Source organism: Manihot esculenta, chromosome 14 (genome assembly GCF_001659605.2).
Source record: "Manihot esculenta cultivar AM560-2 chromosome 14, M.esculenta_v8, whole genome shotgun sequence".
NCBI classification, from domain to species: domain Eukaryota; kingdom Viridiplantae; phylum Streptophyta; class Magnoliopsida; order Malpighiales; family Euphorbiaceae; genus Manihot; species Manihot esculenta.
Window position 1 is genome coordinate 5,345,045 of NC_035174.2, and position 23,266 is coordinate 5,368,310.

General features: G+C 35.8%; 3 protein-coding genes across 5 annotated transcripts; 2 read left to right on the plus strand and 1 right to left on the minus strand.

Annotated features, from left to right (window-relative positions):
• Positions 1-649: 649 nt before the first annotated feature.
• LOC110630887 lies at positions 650-3,685 on the minus strand. 2 transcript variants are annotated; one of them, XM_021778520.2, is made up of 6 exons: positions 3,188-3,685; positions 2,987-3,100; positions 2,557-2,637; positions 1,846-1,901; positions 1,583-1,679; positions 650-1,228 (listed from the first exon to the last, which is right to left on the minus strand). In XM_021778520.2, the coding sequence occupies exons 1-6, from the start codon at positions 3,491-3,493 to the stop codon at positions 1,118-1,120; spliced, it is 765 nt and encodes a 254-aa protein (XP_021634212.1). In that variant the 5' UTR covers positions 3,494-3,685; the 3' UTR covers positions 650-1,117. The 2 variants fall into 2 exon arrangements, with proteins under 2 accessions (XP_021634212.1, XP_021634211.1); XM_021778519.2 differs by having other exon boundaries at positions 1,846-2,018; positions 3,188-3,676.
• A 7,960-nt stretch (positions 3,686-11,645) lies between these two features.
• LOC110630895 (probable BOI-related E3 ubiquitin-protein ligase 3) lies at positions 11,646-14,241 on the plus strand. 2 transcript variants are annotated; one of them, XM_021778535.2, is made up of 4 exons: positions 11,646-11,922; positions 12,281-12,390; positions 12,943-13,304; positions 13,531-14,241. In XM_021778535.2, exons 2-4 carry the CDS (start codon positions 12,285-12,287, stop codon positions 14,056-14,058), a joined length of 996 nt encoding a protein of 331 aa, XP_021634227.1. In that variant the 5' UTR covers positions 11,646-11,922; positions 12,281-12,284; the 3' UTR covers positions 14,059-14,241. The 2 variants fall into 2 exon arrangements, with proteins under 2 accessions (XP_021634227.1, XP_043806044.1); XM_043950109.1 differs by lacking the exon at positions 12,281-12,390.
• Positions 14,242-15,293: 1,052 nt separating this feature from the next.
• LOC110600091 (phosphoenolpyruvate/phosphate translocator 1, chloroplastic) lies at positions 15,294-19,360 on the plus strand. The gene is made up of 9 exons (XM_021736813.2): positions 15,294-15,921; positions 16,909-17,031; positions 17,133-17,285; positions 17,541-17,626; positions 17,775-17,859; positions 18,050-18,169; positions 18,267-18,335; positions 18,811-18,940; positions 19,026-19,360. The coding sequence occupies exons 1-9, from the start codon at positions 15,526-15,528 to the stop codon at positions 19,100-19,102; spliced, it is 1,239 nt and encodes a 412-aa protein (XP_021592505.1). The 5' UTR covers positions 15,294-15,525; the 3' UTR covers positions 19,103-19,360.
• The last annotated feature ends 3,906 nt before the right edge of the window (positions 19,361-23,266 follow it).

Genomic DNA, 23,266 nt, shown 5'->3' on the forward strand with positions numbered 1-23,266 from the left:
TTTAATCTAGTAATTAATGAATAATGATCGTTCTATTTTGAAATACCTTTTGGATTGGATTTCACTCGATAAAATCTTGCTATCTTTCTCTCAATGACCATTGCATTTTAGACTAAATTTTGAATCTTTTCTCTTTTCTTTTCTTTTTTTTTGGGTGATAACAGGAAGAGCCAGAAGACATAAGAAAGAAAGAAAGCAAGTGATAATCTGCGACCCGGCATCTTGCATGAGAGGAGAACGTCGGCCATCTGGAGGCAGCTGAATCCTGGTCATGCCTGTAGGGAAATTTTGAGCCCACTAAGCCAGCCAATCAGCACAAATGTTGAATCCTTTTTAAGAGGTATTACTTTCAAAGAATTCATGTTTGGTTGATTGGTTTAACTCCATATATGACTTTGAGATCACATGTGTAAATGTAATCGAAAATTTCTTTTTCCAAGTAAATTAATATATTACCTAAAGCGTTATCCAATTTTCAAAAAGTGAAATACGTTCTGTAGTAGTTTTCCTAATTTTTAATGGAATATATAAGTTCATCACCACCTACAAGAAAGCGTTAAAGAGAAATACTGCCAGCTTCGGAACGGGAGAAACTCGCTGCGATAATGAATTGAAGAATGCAGAATAAGGTTCGCTGCTCTTTCACACGTCTCAAAAACCAGAGAAGAATGCTGTCTTAATTGAATAAATTACAGAGTTAACAACTTTATTACAGGAAAGATAAACCGTACCATTCACAACTCATGAAATTAGACCTCATAAACAACCTTGCAACTGTTATAATCCTAGCAATTTAAGTGCCTACATGGGTAGAATGTGATACAAATCACAAACAAATCTCTATTGACATATATTTCATCATCTCTGGCCAACGGATTTCTTCCCCGAGATCACTACATATAAATACAACTATGGGAACTTATAACCTTCTACACAAATTATGAGCATATTAGCTATATTCCCCAACAAAAAGGGATGGCCTTGCATCTGTACGAAAGCTATAAAGCTACTTTACAGTTTTTTATTATTATTATTATTAAAACACTCAATTTGACAAATGGCACATGGCATGGAACAGATGCAGTTCCTCTGCCTCTGCATAATGGCAGCTCACAGTTCAGAAAGGTTCACTTTCATCTCCTAGCAATGACAGAGAAAATGGTGCAATAGCCACATTGAAATTTGGTGAGCCTACTCTATCGATGTGTTTCATCTCAAAATCACCTTCCTGCAGTTGTACAAAATTAAGTTATATTTAATAAAAATCAACTCTCAGAAATATGGAACTTATATCACATAATTAAAAGGATACACGATGAACAATGAAAATAAAGCAAATAAAAAATAATGGATTTGCACCAAAGAACCCTTCACTTCAAGCTACAATTCTTTTAACTAGCCTGCAGTTTAATCCGTCAAGCGTTATAAAATGTGCAATAACCAAACCACCGCTTGTCTTACAATTTTCAAAGAAATACAGAAAGGGAGGGGAAGGAATGGAGGAAAACCAAGAAGCAAAAATAAAAAGGAAAAATTGGCGATCATTCATGGGAGCAAAAGAAAGGAAGAGACGGTAGCTCACCATTCTGCCATTTGGGGTAGGTAATGGGCAAGCAGACGAGTATTCAAAACCCGTCCTAGGAAGTATAACTGGTTGTTCACCTATAACTCCAGTCCCCCTGATATATAACAAATGATACACAGAATCAATTTTGAAATTCCAGAAAAATTAAGCCCAAGTCTACAGAACAATAAAAAGACAAATAAAAAATAAAATCTTGACGCTCAGCAAAAAATTCTCAGTTTTTCCAGAATTACAAATGACGAGCGAAGTAGCTAACTCACCAAACATTTTCAGTTTTTCCATTGGCATCTGTGATAATCCAATGTCTTCTGAGAAGCTGAACAGGACGATCTGAATTATTGGTGATCCTTATTCTATATGCAAAGAAATATTGACCCTTTGAAGGCTGACTTCGGCCCTCAATGTATACACTCCTAACCTGAACTCTGATCCCCTGAATGCATGAGAAATTTTACCAATTATAAATAATTTGATATCAACTTAAATTTCTATTACTCCTTTTCTACCCTCATAAGCAACATTCTGCAGCCTCTTGGTGCTTCTGTCCAGGATTTGCCCTCTGAACATCTAATTAATTGCAGAAGACCAGAACTGACCCACAAAGGAATTAGTGATCTGTTCTGCAATTGCACCCTCCCATTTATTCCATTTATTATTTGATAAACGCTTCCCAGACATTTAGTAATTAATTTTCAAAAAAAAAAAAAAAAAGAAAATATGGGAAGGGGTCATGTTCCAGGAAGAGCGGTTTTAAAAGTACCAGAAATGGCTCCAATTTACTTATTCAAAATTATGGTTCCAAACAGGTCAGATTTAATGGCGCTCACATTCTAGTAACGCAAAATGTTGCGGACCTTGGTAGAAAGAAAGAGATAAATAACATGTACCAGGTGAAATTAACTAATATACAGAAAATCACTCCCTAAACAGCATCATTTACTGCAGCATTATTCAGTTTGTGAGCAGCTTACCAAGGTTGTTGCATCGCTTGAACATTTCAAGAGGGAATGCGGTGCAATTTCCTTTAGTTCATCTCGATACCTAACAGCATCCTGGCCAACAATTACCAAACGGATAAAAGATTGTCAGGAAAAAAGCTAAAAAGGACCAGCTTAAGAAACAATAGTCACATTCTATAAACGATTTTGTTGAACAGTCAAAGTATCAAGAAGTTGAAGCTACATATGGACGATGATTGATGACATGAGAGACAACCTTTTTTAAAAAAGAAAAAGCAGAAGTAAACATTATTGTAAATGTGATTCAAAGATAGTGCAATGGAATGACCAGCTTTCGTATCTTCTATAGCCACCCTTTTAGTTCAAATTAGATTCTTGAAATGGATTACTCAAACGTTAGATTCTAGTAACAGAAAGCCAGAAAAGTATATGCAATCTGTACCTCAAACCGCTCCTCATTGATGGCATCCTTGAGCAACCTGCGAAGTCTCAGAACTGGCTCCTCTTCCTCAAAGGATTTCAATGAATCACGAATTCTGGCAGCTTCTTCGTAGTCCTTAAATAGTAATACCATAACCAACTCATAAAAACAACACAAAATGAGAAAACAGTAAAAAAGAAAAAAGAAAAAAAAATGGCGAACCTCAGATTTGGCAGCGACTTCCATTTGCTGTTTCAACATAGCATAAGTTTGAGTCCTAGATAAAAACGAACTCGTCCTATAATCCGAACCCATGCCACTCGAGCTGGAGCTCGAACTCCCTCCTCCTCCTCCTCCTCCGCCATTCCCATTACTCTCAACGGAACATGCTACAAGCCTACAATTCCTAGCAGAATCCCCAAAATTGAGCCAGTTTCTTCCCCCGAAATTGGAGCTCCGGACAGGCAAGAATGTCCTGGCGCCGGCGGTGCCGTCCGTAAAAACTTTAATAGTGGGCAGAAACTGCATTGTCGTTGGCTTAGCAGAGAAAAAAATTTGATTGGAGAATCGGAAACGTGAGTTTGAAGCGAAGCAGAAAATAAATGTTAATAACAATGATTGCGAGTGTATTTAGGCATTTTTAGAGTGGATCTATATTCACGGGATACGAAGTGACGGAATTACCCCCGATGTAGGGGGTGGAGAATCTGGCGACTGCTAGAGAGGAAGGGTAAAATCGAAATATTGTTAAAACCGGAGATATTCATGGTGGCTTGGCTGAAAGTGGTGGAAGAGGAGAATCTAGCACGTAAGGGAGAGAAGGCTACACGTGTCATTTTTGCACCGGTTTAGAGATTTAAAACGCTAATTTCAGATATAATGCTTAATTAGATAGAAATTTGATTACTAATATAGGAAATTAAGTAAATGTTAAAAGGCCAAAAAAATTACGTGATTTTAAGAAATTAATTACCACTGATATCTTCATTTCCTTTATTTTCCCCTACGTGTTAATATTTATCAATTACTCATTTTTTCTCGAAAGGGGGTCACTTGCACTGTGTTTAGAGTGAAGATGTAAGGTAAAAAGTTTTTAAAGTGAGGTTTCGTAGTTTTTAAATTTTAATATTTTTCACTATTTACCAAGAAAAAATTTTATTTGGAGACACATTAATTTAATATATTGAAATTAGAGGTTCTTTGAGATATTTAAAAAATCTAATTATATATTTTCAAGATTTAAACTTCTATAAATTTTAAATAATAATCCTTTAAAACTTAAAAAAATCATTCATTCAAAATATTTGCAATTCTTTTATAAACTTTGTTGAGTATATAAAAGTTAAATTTTTTTATTAATTCATTATTTAATATATATATTTTAATTTGTAATGTCATTATATAACTACTATTCAATTCTTTAATTTCATGAGTTATTAATAATATATAATATATATAAAAGTGAAGAAAATAAATAAAACTGATGTTATATAATAATTGTATAAAATAAATCGTGAGTTGTGAGGTGTTATTACAGAACATATTTATATAGTAAAATATTATAAGTAAGTAATGTAGTCTCACTTGGTAAAAAAAGATTAGACATCCTAAATATTCACTTCATCACCAAGACTTACTCTCTCCGGATGGAACGAGTTTCAATATAAAGTTGCCGTTAAACAAGAACAGTTCAATATATTCCTTTATACCTATAAATGTAAGATCACCAATCGATTAGCTAGCGATATCCCTTATCAAGCAGTCGGCCATATCATTATCGAGAAATGCCATATTTATCCATTCTCCTACAGTATAAAAGGGAATGATTACATAGGTAATGGTATGTTATTCTTTTACGCCATTCAAATTATAAGTAATTCATTACATTCTCTTTATTTTTCAGTATACTAATTTGAGCGTCAGAGTAGTTGCCGTGGGCACTCACCACCACCTCACATTCTCTTATTTGGAAGTCTAGCCAATCATATCACAGCTCTATTCCAGCCACGTCATCAATCTAATATCTGCAATATCATTTAGTTCGGTTGCTAGGAAATCCATTGAATTCTTTCTGTTCATTTAGATTAAAACTGGTCTCTTGTTTATTTTCTCTTGAAAAAAGAAATCTCTCCTCTCTATCTCTTAAAATGACAGATTTAGATTTGTATATGTCATTACGGGGGGACTTAATAAGGACAAAGGAAAAAAAAAAGCATATAACAGAAGACATCCTGTCAGTTGATTAAGAACCATGGGTCAAGCAAGAGGTAAGATTTGTTCTTGCTGATAAAGCGATTGATTTTTTTTTAAAACGATCCGCTGGTCGTTAAGATCCTCCTGAACAGGTATGAGGTAAGGGGAGTATTGGTGAATACAAATAGTTCTGTTAACCTTCTCGTCATAAATGTTTTTAACAAGTTAGGCTTGGACAAAAATAGTCTTGCTAGAGTCTCTTATTTGTTAGTAGGATTAGGAGATAAGATCGTGGCAGTGATGGGCACCATCAATCTCCTTCTGGTACTGGATGACGAAAAATATAAGCGAGAGTTATACGCAGAGTTTACGGTAAATATATCATTTACATAACAGATGAAAGAGTTTACTGTTACAAGGTAATGCCTTTTGAACTAAAAAATAAGGGGGCGACGTACCAAAGGCTAGTGTCAGGAATCTTTAAATACATGGTAGGATCAACAGTCAAAGTATACGCAGATGATATGGTAGTAAAGAGTCGATCCTTGGAAGACTATTTAGAAAATATCTAGAGAGTTTTTGACGTCTTGGATAAGGTGAGTATGAAGCTTGACCCTAAAAAGTGTACCTTCGAGATAAAAGCTATAAAGTTTTTTAGGTATATCATCTCAAAAAGAGGGATACAAGCAAACCCTAAAAAGATCAACGCCTTCTAAAATATGGAAGCACCCAAAATCATTAATGAAGTATAGAGGTTGAATGGTCAAGTCGCTGCCTTGGGTGATTTCATATCATGTTCGGCTAGAAAATATCTTTCGTTCTTCAAAGCCTTAAAAGGCAAAGGTAAAATTGAGTGGGGGAAAGAGTGTACAGAGGTATTTGAAAGCGTAAAAACTTTTTTATCATCTCCTCCATTGCTAAGCCTACTTGTTAAAGGTGAAGTTTTGTTTCTATACTTGTCTGTGACACAAAATACAGTTTGCTCGGTACTTATTCGTGAAAACAATGGGGAGCAAAACTCAGTATATTATGCTAGCCAAGTTTTGAAGGGTGGAGTTGAATTATTCTCCAACTCCTTTCGAAAAGTTGGCATTCACAGTTCTAATATCAGCTATAAAGCTACGACCATACTTCAAGTCACACACCATAGAAGTCAGAACAGATTATTTTTTGCGAAAGGTTCTACACAGATCGGAGCTGTCAGGGTGATTATCTACATGGGCAGTAATATTATCGGCCTATGATATCAGGTATATTCTAAGAAAGGTAATGAAAGCCTAGGTGTTGATCGAATTTGTTACGGAAATGACTCCGCCATTAGAACCTTCGGAATCCTTAAAATCAACCATAAAGGAGTGAAAAGTTTAGGCAGATAGAGCTTGCGAGGCTGTTGGTTCTGGAATCGAGATCCTGTTGCAATCTCAAACAGATATAAAGTTTCAATATGCGGCAAAACTCACCTTCAATGCCACCAACAATATAGCCCAATACAAGGTTATAATAATGGCCTTGAGAATCATCAAGAAATTAGGTATATAAGAATTTATTATTTTTAGTAACTCATAATTGGTTGTTAACCAGTGCCAGGCACAATTCAAAGTCCAAGAACCGAATCTTGTCAAATATGAGAAAAAGGTCCTGTCCCTAATAGAGAGGATCAAAGATGGACAGGGCAGCTGTAAACTTTGCTAGGTAGCCAGAGGATTACAAAGAGGCGAATCTTCTAGCCAAAATGGTGGCGGCGAGTGAACAACACTTGACTCAACTGTTTCAATTTGAGGAGTTGCACACTCCAACGATGAAAGCGGAAGAATTTTTTTCATAGAGGAAGGGGAATCATAGATGATGCCATATACAAATTCCTGACACAAGATGATCTTTCAACCAATGTGTTATCAGCCAAACAGGTAATAAGAAAGTCTTATAAATATACACTAATTGATGGTTGGTTGTACAGGAGGTTCTCGACACAGCCGTGGCTGCGGTATGTTACAGAGGAGGAAGGGTAGGAAATCATAAAGGATATCTATGAAGGTAATTGCGGGAGCCATAAAGGGCTCAGAAAATCATCTGTAAAGTATTCAGACAAGGGTACTACTGACTGATGATAATGTAGGATGTAAAGCATCTTGTCTAGAAGTATCAAAGATGCCAAGTACATGAAAACATCCCAAGAACCCTGGGAGAGATGCAGGAAGGCATTGGAAGCCCCTGGCCTTTCTTTCAGTGAGGGATAGACATCCTTGACTCATTCCCTAAAGCATCCGGATCAAGAAAGTTCGTAATCATGACAGTAGATCATTTCAATAAGTGGGTCAAGGCTAAGACAATGCAGTCTATCACCAACAAGCGATTTACTTCGTCAGTAAAAACATATTCACTTGATTTAATATATTAAAAATAGTGATCATCGATAATGAAACTCAATTTGCAAGCTCCAAGTTTAAAGACTTTTGCAAGAAATGGAAAATCGACTTGAGATTCAGCTCAGCCTATCACTCCTAGTCCAATGGCATGACTGAAGGGACAAACAGGACCACCTACAAGGGCTAAAGAAAAGGCTTGATCAAGCCAAGGGTAACTGGCTCAAAGAATTACCTCACATATTGTAGGCATACAGGACCACCCCAGGATAGCTACAAGAGAAATGTCATTTTCTCTTGTATATAGGACCGGAGCAGTCATACCCGAAAAATTCAAGTAAGCAATTTCAAGACACAATACTCTCAGGAAATTTCAAAGAAATGCAATTCACTTTGGACCAAGCCGAATTCCTACGAGAAAATGCTACAATCAAAATGGTGGCTTATAGAAACAAAATATCCAGAATATTCAACAACAATGTCAGGCCGCGTACTTTTAATGTAGGAAATCTGGTCCTTAAAAGAATATATGTAACAAGTGGCAACACCAGGTCTGATAAGTTGGGTGAGAACTAAAAAAGAACTGTTTAGGGTCTCAAAGATTATTCGCCCGGGATCATATAAACTAGCAAAGCTAGATGGTCGAGTCATTCCCATTCCTAAAATATCTATAATCTGAGAAAGTTTTATCAATAACAAGTTAACGAGGTATTCTTTCACATGTTGTTTGTGTTCTTCATTGATAAGGAATGATGGGATTGCCTTTCTCAAAAAGTTTAAGGAGACAAGAAGAAGATCATAAGGTAGTTTCGCTAGACCAGGGCACAAGGCAGGTTTTACTAGACCATCTAGGCCATGGTCCCACTACATTAGGCCACAAGGCGGGTTCCACCAGACCATTTGGGCATTGGTCCCACTAAACAAGGCCACAAGAGGAGTTTTGCCAGACCACAATCAGGGCATTGGTCCCATTAATTATGCCTTCCATCTAGATAGATACGAGGCAGGTATATCAATCCCCAAAAGACGAAAGTTTCAGTTAAAGATTAAAGGCGAGTCTTATATCAAGATAAGTGACCGGGTGAAAGTCTCTCATTAAAAATTTCTTCGAGGTGGGAGCCTGCCAAGTCACAGGCCCATGTATTAATCCTATTTTACAAAAAATTCTCTAAATTATTTTATATTTGTTAAAATAGGCGCTAAGTCCTGCAAAGTAAAAGTGCTTTAACCCCTTATTTGGACAAAAAAATGGTGGTCATCAGATTCATAGTTCAGTTGAGAGGTAGCCCTATGGCCAATGATTTAAATCATAGGCAGCAACGAGGGTACGCATGGAACAAGCAAAATATTAGATATACTAAATATATATCTTCATTACAAAAGATCACGAGGAGGACTTCAACCTCTATTACATTAGAATTTTCTAAACATCTACTATGTCTCTAGCAGAGATCCGGTTGGCGGGATTCTTCTCAACCTCTCATTGGAACTCATCCCCTTGAAGATGTCGTATGAAGGATCACTTCTCCAACTACCTTTCCAGTTTGACCCTAAAAATCAATCTTGTATAATCCAACCCCTTTCCCTTGGGTCGTGGTGCTGAAAAGTCGTTATAGTTGGACTAGTTACACTTCTCAGGGCTAAACAGTATGCTTGCGCCTTTATGGAGACCCACCTTCAACTGCTCTTCGTAGACTATGATGATATCATCCGCATAGATCTAGTTATTCTCAAGAAAAGAAAAGAGAACACCCCATTCATGATTTCTACAGATGACAATTGCAAACAAAAAAAAAGAGAGAAAGAGGTTCTTATACAGTGGCATAGTTGGTAAAATTTTAAATATGGCTCAAAAAATAAGACAATCATCATAACTAAAGGTAGGCGAAATGATGCAAGCAGTAAAGGCCCGTTAGATCGTACTATGTAATCGAAAAGATCAACTGTCATCTTCGAATCTAAAGAATAAAAAACCAACGGGGGACTTCTGATGCTACATAACGGTCGTTCCAAAGTAAGTCGTAAGCTATCATCACGAGATAGGTCCACGTGGCAACAATTTGATAAGTAACGTAGTCCCGCCTAGTAAAGGAAGATCTAGACATCCTAAACACTCGGTTCATCATCAAGACTCGCCTTTCCCTAAATGAGATGAGTCTCATGACAAAGTTACTATTGAACAAGGAAAGTCCAACATACTCCCATTATGCCTGCAAATGCGGGATCACTAACCAATTAGCTGGTGATATTTCTTATTAAGCAGCTGGCCACATCATCGTCGGATTATCAGAAAATATTATATTTATTCACTTTTTTGTAGTATAATAGAGGAAGATTCATAGATGTAAAGGTACACTATTTTCTTATACCATTCAAATTATAAGAAGTTCATTCCATTCTCTCTATTTTTCAGTACATTAACTTAAACGTTGGAGTAACTGCTGTGAACACCAACTACCATCTTATATTCTCTTTCTTGCAGATTTAGTCAATCAACCATAATACAGTTATATTTCGGTCACATTATCAAGTTAATTTCCAAAACATAAAAAACTATTAAAAAATCATATAATTAAATTAATAATCATAAATTACTCTAGTTTTAATTAGCTATATGATATTATTTTATTTTTTAATATGAATTTATTTTATTTAAATATAATTTATTATTACGATGTTAAACAAAATTAATATGATAATAGTAATATAATTAAACTAGAATAATATATTAAAAGAAGTACATTATCTATTTATGTGAGAAGTAAAAGAAAAGAAACTCTCTTCCTTAAAAAACTCTTTGTTAATTACAACTATATTTTAGTTTGACAAATCAATTATATTATTCTAAAATAAATTGCCAATTTACTTGAAAATAATATGAAAAATAATTAAATAAAAACTTCAACAAATACAAATAAGAAACAAAATTATGAAAAAAAAAATAAAAATAATGCCAACTTACAAGTTTGTGGTATCTTGTTTTATAATTAATTTATTAATGTGTTATTCAATGGATAGTATAAATATTAATATTATTTACAAAATCAAATTTGAAAAGAGTAAGTTGACATTTATATACTTAACATTAGTTGAAGTTTAGAGAATTGCAAATTCAATACTCCAATTCGTAAAGATTATAAAAAAATTTAAATATTTACGATAATTTACATTTATATTAAATATTTTGAATTTTAAATAAAAAATTAAAATTTTTAATTATAATAATTAAAAAAATTAAATTAAATTTAAATAATAAAATAGTTTTAAATATATATTTTTGTTATGACAATATTATTTACTCTCTATTTTCACTTTTATATAATATCATAAATATTAATACAAATTTAAAAGATGATAAAAAATAAAACTTCAAAATTTAAAACATATAATGTTTTCTTTTATTTAAAATATTATTAATTGTAAGTAAATTTTTTCAAATATAAAAAATATACGTATAATTTATAATATTGAATATAAATATTAATGAAAATATTTTAATGTATATTATTTATATGTGATATTTTATATAATAAAAATTTATTTATAATAAATATTTATTTAATATAATATATTTTATATTATAAAAATAAATATAAAATATATTTAACTTTAATATAAATTTAAATTAAAAAATTATATGTGTTATTAATAATATAAAATTTTAAAAATTATATTATAATTTATTATTAACTTTTTCAGATTTAATTTAATTTTATTAGCTATAATTATATTAAATTAAAAAAGTTTAATTTTATTATTTAAAATTTAAAGTGTTAAATATAAATAAAATTTAAAGTATTAAATATAAATATGAATTACATCAACTTAGATTTTTTTTTTTCCCAATACTCATTATAATTTATGCTAATATATTTTGAAATAATAATTTTTTAATTTATTCCTTTATTATTTAAAAATAAAGATAACTTTAAATTTATGAGATAACATATCAAAATTATAAAATTGAATTGTTCTGCAAATAATTTTTTTTATTATACTTAAATAAAAGTCATAGAAATTTAAAGATTTTAATGAAATTAAAACATAGAGTTAAAACCGAAATTTACCCATACATAAAATAAAATAGAATAAAATAAAGGATTAAATAATCGTTTTCAGTTTGAACAAGTTACGAAACGAAAAGCAGGCTGACGAGTTGGATGAGAGTGATGAATATCACAACGCCAATACCAACACCACCACCAACAACATTATCAACAACATTAACAAATCCCCTTATCAATGGAATCCTCGATTTTCTTCTTCATCTCTACCTTCCCTTTTCGCACCCCATCACTACCCTCTTCATCATCCTTCCCATTTTCCCCACAACCATTCCTTATTTTTCCCTTCCTTATTCGCTCCCCAGATCGTTCTTTCCCACCATCACGCCGATTTCAGGTCATTTAATTTATGGATTACTATGTTTTCACCTAAATTTCTATATCAGATTGATTTCGTTGTAGCGTTTGATGAATTCCTGCGGTTTTGACTAGAGGCCTTTGTAGTTGTTTCTGCATTTTCTGGGTATTTGTGGTACCTTTATAGGGTATCTGTTTAGCTTATTGGTATTGCAGAGATACTTCTTTTGATCGTTATATTCTCTTAAAAGAAAATTCCAATTGGATTTTTAATGGGTATTCTTCATAATCCATATTTTTCTAAGAAGTTGCCTGAGATTACTTCAAATTGCAAGAACACATTTGACTTTGATTCTCCAATGAAGTCTCAGTTCATCTTGTTCTTGTTTTCCGTATAGGAACATGTTTGGAGGTAATAATGCCAATTCTCTGCTTCCGATTTCCCATGGAGAAAACCGTTTACCGGGTGAAGTCAATCCGTTGCCTCAGCTTCAGTTGTTTGGAGATTGTGAGTTTGTCTTAAAACCAATCTGAGTTTCTGCGCTTAATAGGCTGTAGCTCGTAAATTTTAAGATTATTGCCTGGTCTAGAATGGTATTTGTACTGTCATTTGTCTTTTTTTTCTTTTTTTGCACTTCTTCTTCTCCCTCTTCTTATTTTATTCGTTTTAATTTTTGTTTATTTTCTGTACGTGTATGTGTATGTTTTGATATGTTGAAGGTTGTTTTATGCTTAATGGATGGAGGCTTTCATTTGATGTATGCATCTAAGATGGAGTTAAGGCTTGAATATGATTTTAGGTTCATGTTGCTTCCGTTAGACAGCTGCAATTTCAAGAGATTGTCATAGGAAGAGGGAAAAGGCAGAACTTTAGATGAAATTCTTTGGTGGTTCATCGCCTCCCCTCCCATGTCAATTTTGTTTTCGCAGCAACCTTAGTTTTAACTTGTTGCATGACTTCTTGTTCATGCTCAGTTTGCTTATTCCATTTTCCATTTCCTCCTGTTTTGAATATCTTGTGATTGGCCTAGTTTCATTGTGATATTGCAATGTGCCACAGATCAAGTCAGAAGCATTGGAGGCCCCTTAAATTACATGGGAAATGAGCACACAGCTATTTTTGAGAGGCCTGCTAAAGGAAGCAGGGAAGGAGAATCCTTTAACAGACAACAAAAGCATCAATTATATTTAAATAATAATTTTCTTCACTATGAAGCTGGTCAACTTGGAATGAATTTGGATCCTAATCTTCTGTCAATTGGACTGAAAGTTTCTCATGAGGAAGAAGAATGTAACTCTTCTGTCAAGCATGCAAGTGATCAGAAGACATCTGTCCTCCCTCTTATGTTGTCTCTAGGTGACAGTCTTAAGGCTGAGATTGATCGACAGAAAGCAGAATTTGATCAGCACATCAGACTTATGGTAATATTTTAGTATCAAATTTCAAATTTTGTGTTGGTGTCTGCCATTATCCTGACATCTTACTGTTAAGATACTGCACACATATTGCTAAGTGCTGGTTATTATTCATGTACTCAGGTTCTATGGGACTTTGCTTTAGTAGCTAGTTTATGTTTATCTTGAAGTTTCTGGTGGCTCTCACATTTTACAGTCACTTGGTTGTGCTTACCTGGATTCTTTCTAACAGGAAGAGAATATGATAAAGGAAATGAGGGAAGTGGGACATAGACACACAGTTGCTTTATTAAGTGCCATAGAAACAGGAATCGGTAGGAAACTACATGAAAAAGAACTTGAACTACAGAACATGAATCGCAAGAACAATGAACTAGCAGAAAGAATAAAGCAAATCAGCACAGAAGTTCATTCCTGGCAATGCAGAGCAAAGTATAATGAGTCCTTAGTTAATGCTTTGAAAAGCAATCTGAAGCAGGTAATGACACAGGGTATTAATCATTGGAAGGAAGGCTGTGGAGATAGCGAGGTAGATAATACACCCTCAAACGCTAATCAAAACCATATGAACGTCATGGGAGCAAACTCAATATCCTTTGAAAGCCAGATGACTTGCACAGCTTGCAAATCAAAGGAAGCCTCTATGTTATTATTGCCATGTAGACACTTGTGCCTTTGTAAAGATTGTGCAGGGTCCATAGATGTTTGCCCAATTTGCCATATAAGGAAAGCTGCAGGCGTTGAAGTATTTCTGTCTTAAACTATATGATGCTATCTTGTATTGTCATATAGGGAAATGCATTTTGTTTAAATTATGGTGCTATGGTGGTGCTGAGTTTTGCGTTTGAATATATTAGTGAGTTTGAACCCATGGAGGTGCCATGCCTTTTTACTAGAAAGGCCTGTCAGAACTATTCTAATTACTTAAGTATTTCAATTATTAGTGAAGTCTAAACAATAAAGTGATTTTTGTGGGTTTCTGGCAATTGTAATCTCTAAATATAAAAATGAAAAGGATATCAAATAGAAGTTTGAATGACCACATAATAGTGATTTTACAGGATAGTGATGATATGGAGACAAAATTGGAAAACAATAGCCGCCGGTTGTCTAAATGGCTAAAATAATTACCAATTTTCAATGACAAATATCAGGAAGTTATTCTCTTGTTCACAATTTGCAGAATCTATTACAGATTAAGAAAGGTATACCATCCAAAATAGATATTGCAAGTCTCATCAATCAACATTCTAATTTCTTACTAATTACTGTAATTGGATTCTTGACCTGGAATGATTCAGGGCATAATTAATACACATTTCAAATTAACAACTTTACCAAATTTGTTTATACACAGAAAACATAAATTATGGATAAAAAGTAAATGCCTGCTGATTGCAGGATCAAAGTGGGGGTTGGTAGAAAGGAAATTACAATTTGGCTCTACATTTTCCCTTCACCCACCTACCGTTTACTGCTCTCCACCGCACCTCTCAATTGTCTATTGAACAGTGAAAAATGTTCGGTTTAAATTAAAATAATTAATTAAATTAAAATAATTTAAAATTTTAATTCAATTTAATTTTAATTTTTAAAAAAAATTAATTATTTTAATTTAATTTAATTTTAATTAAAAAATTTAATAAAATCAAATTGAATTAATTAATTAACAGTTATTATCTTAAAATATATATAAAAATTATACTCTAATTAAAATTAAAATATTTTAATAAAATTTTAAAATTTTAAAATATTAAAAATTAAAAATTTATTAAAAAATACAATCTATGAAATTAAATAGAACCGATTTATTTCAAATTAATTTTTCTGTAAATTTTAATTTTTATAAATATTTAATTTTGATTTCAATTTACTTTCAATTCAAATCCGACTGAATGCTGATACCCTCTGCCTTAAAAAAAACAAACAAAAAATCTGCCAAAAAAAGACGGAATGCTGATACCCAGACCTCAACTCGTTAAGGCTTTTCCTTGGGCGAACGTCGATTTCGCGAGAAAATCAATATCTCACCAACTTCCCTTTTCCCACTCTCTCGACAAAATAAAAAAGTCGCAGAGAATATCCTTCCCAGTTGCGATTCGCTTTAAGTGCTCGGCGGCGGACTCTCCAACGCTTTTCTCCTTCAACTAAACCCTCTCTTACTTCTCTGCCCCGCCTCTCTGCCAAACAGGAAAAAAGAAGGGCGCTCTGTTTTCGGATCGCGAAAATGCAGAGCGCAGCCTTCACTCTGTCTTCTTCTCCCTCGCTTCCTCTTCTTAAGCCTCCGAGTCAAAGGTCTCTGGTTAATACTAGCTTTACTGCTAGATTTGATCCTATTCTCGCTTCTTCTAGACGTCAGGATCTAGAAACTTCCAGCAATATTGTTTTCCCCCGCCGATCCTGGTCATTGGCTTTGTCTCCCTCGCAGCTCAGGCCCTGGAATCCTCTGCCACCTCTTGTTTCCGAGACTAAAACTGACTTGTTCCAGGTTAAGGCGACGGCAGTGCCGGAGAGTGCTGGTGATGGCGAGAAGTCAAGTAGCTTGGTCAAGACTTTGGAGCTTGGATTGTTGTTTGGGCTTTGGTATCTTTTCAATATATATTTCAATATCTACAACAAGCAGGTTCGTTTATTTTGTTCCCTTTACTTTTTTGGGCGGTGGTTGGGTGGGGGAGACATGTGGATATTCTGATGCTTCTAAGTTCTACGCTTTATTTTCATGTTGCTTCGTGTAGCGTGGTAATATGAACGCCAATTGTGTATTTTATTGAGTTGCAAATGTTAGATCGCTTTGTAAATGGTGCAGATTTACGATTGGCGGTTTTGAATTATTTGCTAGAAGCACTTCACCTGTTAAGTCAGAAAGTGTTTCGCCTTTTAAAAGCTAGATTGGCGTTATAGTTATATTGTTTGTTTCAATAGAAAAATATATGCAGAATAGCTTCCTTGAAAACATAAATATAGTTTGCAAGGACTGTAATTGAATTTGTGGTCGTTGAATTTGGCTTGCTTGTTATGGATTGGTATTAGTGAACACACGAGTTCCGTAGAATTTGTATCCAGTTCTCATTGAAAAATGGACAGTCTTAGATTCTCAGCAATCATTGGACCGATCCATTGACTTGGTAGGTCAATAGCTATTTTAGGAAATGGTTTTACTCATAGTCTTTTAACAAAGGCAATGACTAACTGAAGCTTCTTATTCTACTTGTTAATTTATTAAATATTATTATCTAATAAGTTAAAGGTTATAACTCCGCAACCATAAATCCTTATATATTTTTAATATAACTTGTGTAATTAATTTGGAAAATAATCATACAATGATAATAAAAGTATGTATGTTTCTATATTCTTTCAAATGGTAGTAATAAATATTAAAACAAAAAAAGAATTTGTGGCAAAATAGACCCATTACTAAGGGAAGATTGCCGAGATTTAAGTTAACTTTTGTATATTGAATCTGGCTTATTAACAAAGAAACCAAAAGAACTTGTAAAACTGGTTAACCAAGTTAGGCTAATGAATTGAGCTCATCCCTGCATTGATGTATTTAATGCAATTCCTAATGATGGAAATGAATCATAATTTCCAATGCTTCTTGTCACAGGTTTTGAAGGTCTTTCCATACCCAGTAACTGTTACTGTAGTTCAGTTTGCTGTTGGGACAGTTCTAGTTATTCTTATGTGGGCTTTCAATCTCTACAAAAGGCCAAAAATTAGTGGAGCTCAGGTACTGGATTTATCTCAGAACAGTTCTGAAACTGCTGTGGATGGTAGTCTGGTCATTGATTTGCATAAAGTTGAGGCTTATTGTGACAATTTTTTTGACAGCTTGCTGCAATTGTGCCACTGGCAGTGGTTCACACTTTAGGCAACCTTTTCACTAATATGAGTCTTGGGAAAGTGGCTGTTTCATTCACTCACACAATCAAAGCCATGGAACCTTTCTTCTCGGTTATTCTCTCTGCTATGTTTCTTGGTGAGGTGAGAGGATTTTATGCACCTTTTTATTTTTAGCCTTGTTGATATTCATGTATTTTCATTTTTGGATAATGTTGGATGGACTGTAGTTGATTTGTAAGGGTTGTGGATATAGTGCTTTCTGTTGCAGATTCTGAACTAGCTCGCCACTTGTGCATCATTCATTTTGGAAACTAGTTGAAGAATGTGTAGCTTTAATGTTGTCAAAGTTCTAATTAAGCTGCTTTAACTATGTTTCTTTCGATTCTGGTTATACAGTTACCTACTATATGGGTAGTTGGTTCCCTTTTACCAATTGTTGGTGGTGTAGCACTTGCATCAGCAACTGAGGCCTCTTTCAATTGGTAAGAGTTATATATGATTAAGTGTTTCATTGTCATATTGTGACTGGAAAGGAAATGCATTGTTTCTATTAGCGGGATTTTAGTTGATTTCAATTTAAATACATTATTCTAAATTGTGATGTGAACTATTGTTATGTTTTTGTAAAAGGGCTGGATTTTGGAGTGCAATGGCTTCCAATTTGACAAACCAATCTCGTAATGTCCTAAGCAAAAAGGTCATGGTTAATAAAGAGGTAATTTCTACTATTCCAGATTCATACATTTCCGGTCATTAGTTTATTGGACTTATTTGGTTTTGTTTCTTGATTAAAGAAACTATTTTCTGAAGTCAGTTCCCTGTGCAATTTATCTTGTTATGCACTGATTTAAATTTTGATTATTTTGTTCTGATTGCTGAATGATTTGCCTTTTGTTCATTAACAGGAATCAGTGGACAACATTACTCTCTTCTCGATAATAACAGTTATGTCCTTTATCTTGTTAGCCCCTGTGTCTCTCTTCATAGAAGGTGTCAAGTTTACTCCTGCCTACCTCCAATCTGCTGTGAGTTTTCTCTACCTAACAAAAAATGATTTTCCCCCTCAAACACACGTGGTTAAAACGAGTTGGCCATCTGATATATATTTATTATTTGTGTCAGGGGTTGAACGTTAAACAGGTGTACATCAGGTCTCTTCTTGCTGCATTAAGCTTCCATGCCTATCAGCAGGTATTGCCCACATATGACTTTCATTTCTTCTCCAAACACAGGACTTGTGTTTCTAGGAATGATTACTTTTACTTGTCTTTTCTTTTAGTATGTTCATTCAACCTCTTGGTACTTGTATTTTAAACATTTGAGAGTAGTTGTTTTTGAAGTTTAAATATTGTATTGCTTATTGTCAGATAAAAGTTCAGTTTTTGCAATGTCAATGCTGAATTTTGGTCTCTTTAACTTGGTGGAGACCAAGGCTCCACTTAATTCCTTGAACTGCATAAGTAATGAAGAATCCACACAATCTATGAATGAAATTGGAACGTGGCTTTTGTAATTATGAAAAAATAGACAATCTTAAGAGATTAGGCACTGGAACCAAGTACTTGATACAATTGTAAAACCATTTAAAACTTTTTAACAATTGTTTCCAAATCCAAACACATGGGCTACTGGGAACAATGCTTGATAAGTGAGTTCTGTTTTGCAGGTTTCCTACATGATATTGCAGAGGGTATCCCCTGTTACCCACTCTGTGGGCAATTGTGTGAAGCGTGTGGTGGTCATTGTGAGCTCTGTCATCGTTTTCCAGACGCCTGTCTCACCTATAAACTCTCTCGGTAATCTTACTTCAGTTTGCACCCTATGTTTATTACTCTTGCACCCTCCTCTTTCTTGAAAATTAAGCTTGTGGAATTGATACAGGGACTGGGATTGCCCTTGCGGGTGTTTTCTTGTATTCGAGAGTGAAGCGCATTAAGCCAAAGCCAAAGACAGCTTGAAGTTAAAAGTTGAGTGGAGAAAGTCACTTTAAATTGGGTCGTTAGATGATAGTAAGGAGCTCGTTTGTAGATCACCCAGAAATTTTATTACTTTTTTCTTTTGGTACTCCTTGGTTTTGTCATTTCCTCCATTTGGATGATTCTCCCCAAAAAATTTATACGGAGAAATATGCTGCTCAGGAATTCCTTCCCCTCCCCCTTTCTATGAATCTTTTTGAGGTTGGTGTGCAATATAATTCTAACCAGTGTTGTCGAAAATCAAACTGGCTGATTGAATCAGTTTTCCCGAAAATTGGACTTTGATCTGATCCGGTTTGATAGACATCAAACTTGATACAAAATAATTAATTAATTTTTTATTTAAACAATTGCAAACGGAAAAGAGAACTTCCTATATTTTGTTAGTTTGACTTGAATAGTCTGATCTTAATAATTTCTGTTATTAGTATATTATGAATTGGTTATATCCACCGAATCCAATCAATCCAAATTGATCCGAATCAATAAATAGGGTTGACTAACAGTGGGTTGGATGGTTCTACTTAAATATTAAAACTTTTTGACGGTTAGAAGCATTAACCGATCTCACCCGATTTTCTAACTTGTATCCCAAATTTTATCTCGCAATATGCTCTCGATTCCGCAATTAGTCTTCCAGTTCAACGAGTCCACTCTCTACTCCAAGTCTAAACTCATTGAAATAGACCTCGCTCATAGTCCACTCTCTACTCCAGACCCACATAAATTGGAGGACATGATCCACCAAGGGATGCTGAAGAAATCTACTGATTGGCTCCATTCCTTCACAGCTCTTCTTCATGGGCTGCAACAAATTGCCGACCTTTGAGGTTAGTTTAAATTGATTGTTAAATTGTTTGATCAACTCAACCATGGAGAATCTCTCTCTCACTACTTCTCACAGCTGGCCCTGCTTTGCTTTTGCCATTCTTCTTGCTTCCAATTTTGCATGAGCAATCTTGTGTGCCCTTTTCATCCTGGTTTTCAACACCTGTGCAAATTTGTATGATTAAATTTTATGCGTCTAAATTTTGTTGGTTCAATGGTGCTGCAACGCGTAGGGGAATGAAAGATGATTATGAGCTGTAAATGGAAATGGGCTGATGGTGATGCAGTTACCAAAGCAAGTTTTGCATGAGTAGAACTTGTCAATGGAAATGGGCCAAATAATGATATTTGACTGCTTTTATCACCTATGAATTTCTTTGTATTTGAAGAAACTTTTGAGTTCGAGTCATCTACGTGCGTCATATCTTTATTTCCAATTATTTAAAAATAATGAAGGAACCAACTGCCAAAACCGTCTGAAGTTGCCAAGAGAGATGATTTCAAATTGTTTTTTTTTTTTTCCCTCACACATATATTGATAACCTCCATATCTTTCCTAACCCAGGAATAAGGTCGGGTCCAAAAAGAAGGCCACAGGACCAAAGCCCATCAGATCATACGCTCGAGAGGCGGCTCGACTTCACGAGTCTAGGCCGGCAACCCAGGGTGATCCGGATCAGATATGAGCACAAGCCCCATAAGGGAGTAGGCCCAATTACTCACCAGCCTAGGGGTGAGCATTCGATCGGTTCGGTTCAAAACTGAATCGAACCGAATAAACCGAAAACCGAAATTTTAGTTTTTATGAAAACCGAACCGAACCGATTTTGATCAGAAACTGAATCGAACCGAACCGGTCTGATTCGGTTCGATTCGGTTCGGTTTGGTCGGTTTCGATTTTTAATATTTTTTTAATTTTTTAAACTTTATTTTTAGTATTTTAAAATTTAATTAAAATATTTTAATTTTAATATAATTTAATTTCTCTATATTATTGAAAAAACATATTATTATTTCTAATCGGTTCGGTTCGGTTTTTTCGGTTTTTTTCTGATCAAAACCAAACCGAACCGAAATAACCAAAATTTCTGAAATTTAAAATCGAACCGAACTGAAATATATAAAAAACCGAACCAAATTTTCAAATCGGTTCGATTCGGTCGGTTTTTTCAGTTTGAACCGGATTCTGCTCAGCCCTACACCAGCCCTACCCGCATGCGCTCTAGAGAGCATTAAATGGCCGTTACGCATGGAGCAGGTGCCTGACACGCCTGTATGTACGGGCCTGAGTGACAAGGACATGAAGCACTATATACTGGGGGGTCTTCTCTTGCAAGGGGGCATCTTCTTCTTTTTCCTTCTCCTGCCTGGACTCCATTTTTATTTTCTCTATGCAACTCTTGCCTAAAAATACTACTCTTATTCATGAAACCTGACTTAAACGTCGGAGGGTCTCCGCCGGGGCATCCCTGGTGGACCCCTGACTGTCTTCCCTTATTTTGCAGGTCCTTTCATCAAATAGAACATGGCGACCCATTTGACAGACCCATCAGGGAACCCAAAAAGTTATCAGATCCATATAACAGGGAACGAAAGAGAACCAGATCTATCAAATATGGAGCCCAGGGAGATTCAGAGTTATCAAATGGCGCCGTCTGTGGGAACGAAAGAGATTTTACTATCTCTAAAGTTTCCAGATCCACCCATTGAGATCCACATAAAGAGTGAAAAATTGGGAATCTACTGCTTTGGGTTCATGATAACAGTGACTTCATGCCTGGTGAACGGTGTCGGGACAGCCAGCGCAGGAAGGTGACGATCCGATGTCGCGTCCAGTCATGGGTGTCACCGGTGAAGCTCGAAGCCGTGCGTTGTAACAGCAGAGAAAGCTCGGTCATCTCGAGGATGGGGAAGACAACTGCGGGAGGTCGCGGGATCCCTTGCGATGCCTTCGACGTCGTATGCGCCGGCGGCGGAAAGGAACGCCGGCGAAGCACAAAGGTTGTCCTGCCATCGGCAATCCGGGCTGGCGACGCCAGTGGGTCGGCTGCGCATGCATTTGGAGTGCGGCTGCTGCCTAGGATCGCTGAAGTTGAGCGAGTCGTGCACGAAATTGTTAAGGTTGAGAGGGCTCTCCCGTGAATGAAGACCCGATGGCCACGCAGGTCGGAGGAAAAGCTCAGACAAGTTGATAGAGCGAGTTTGGAAAGAACAACTTCAACAAATCAACAAGAGATTCTCAGTAAACATCACGAACTCTGCCGGACATTGAACCACATGAATAAATCAGCTCGTGCTTGACAGTCGACGGACTCAAGCTCGAGACTAAAATCGTGAAGTCGGGCAGATGTACGCCTGAGGTCGAAGTCATGTCCGAGGTCGATCCCGCATTCCTGGTCGGAATAGCAAGACAGAAAGGCTTGGGAAATCCAACAACGCCAGCATAAGATCACTCGTTGAGGTCGGATCCGTGCTCGGGCTTAGATCTGCAATCGAGGTCAGAACTCGGTGTGTCGTCTAACGTGAAGACGAGGTCGGTGGGGTTACGAGGTCGGCAATCCTTCTACCTCTGATTGAACAGATCTGCTTCAGTACCAGAACGCTTGATCAAGGCATCGAGCTCTCTCTTCTCCTCTTCCCCCGCTGCCGCCGCCGGCACAGACTAAACCTCCGGCTGAATTGTTATCCGGCCACTCCCAAGATGGGAGTCACAATGGCAATTCATCTCTTGCTTACAATCAAACCCTAGATCAAAACAGACAATCATCACTTTCCCAAGCATGATCTCCCAACCCAGATTGACTTTCAACCATTTCAAAAGGATCCAACTCCAAGACATCCAATGTCAGGTATTGAGAATGTCTAAGGAACCCCGCGACCAGCATCGGCGGCAATGCTTTTGACGCCCGTGGTGAGTTCGTGCCTGGGGGAGAAGAAGGCACAATCGAAGCTTTAAAAGGTGCGGCTTGTGACTGCCACCGTAACTTCCACCGGAAAGAGGTGGATGGGGAGACTCAATTTAGTCCGAGTTTGCGAAGAAATCTGTTCGTTCTTCAAATGCCACCACCACCACCATGTGTTTTATCCAAGAAAAGGTTTAGGACCAAACTCACTGAAGAACAAAAGGATAAAATGATGGAGTTTGCAGAGAGGATCGAGTGGAGGATCAGTAAGCCGGAAGAGGAGGTGGAGCAGAATTAATGAGAAAATGAACCTGCAATAAGCATGCCGATTGATGATTGAAATAAGGAGGAAGCAACATGAGTTGAAAACTCTCAGACTGCATTTACCTTGATGCCCTAACAAGCTGCAACTTGA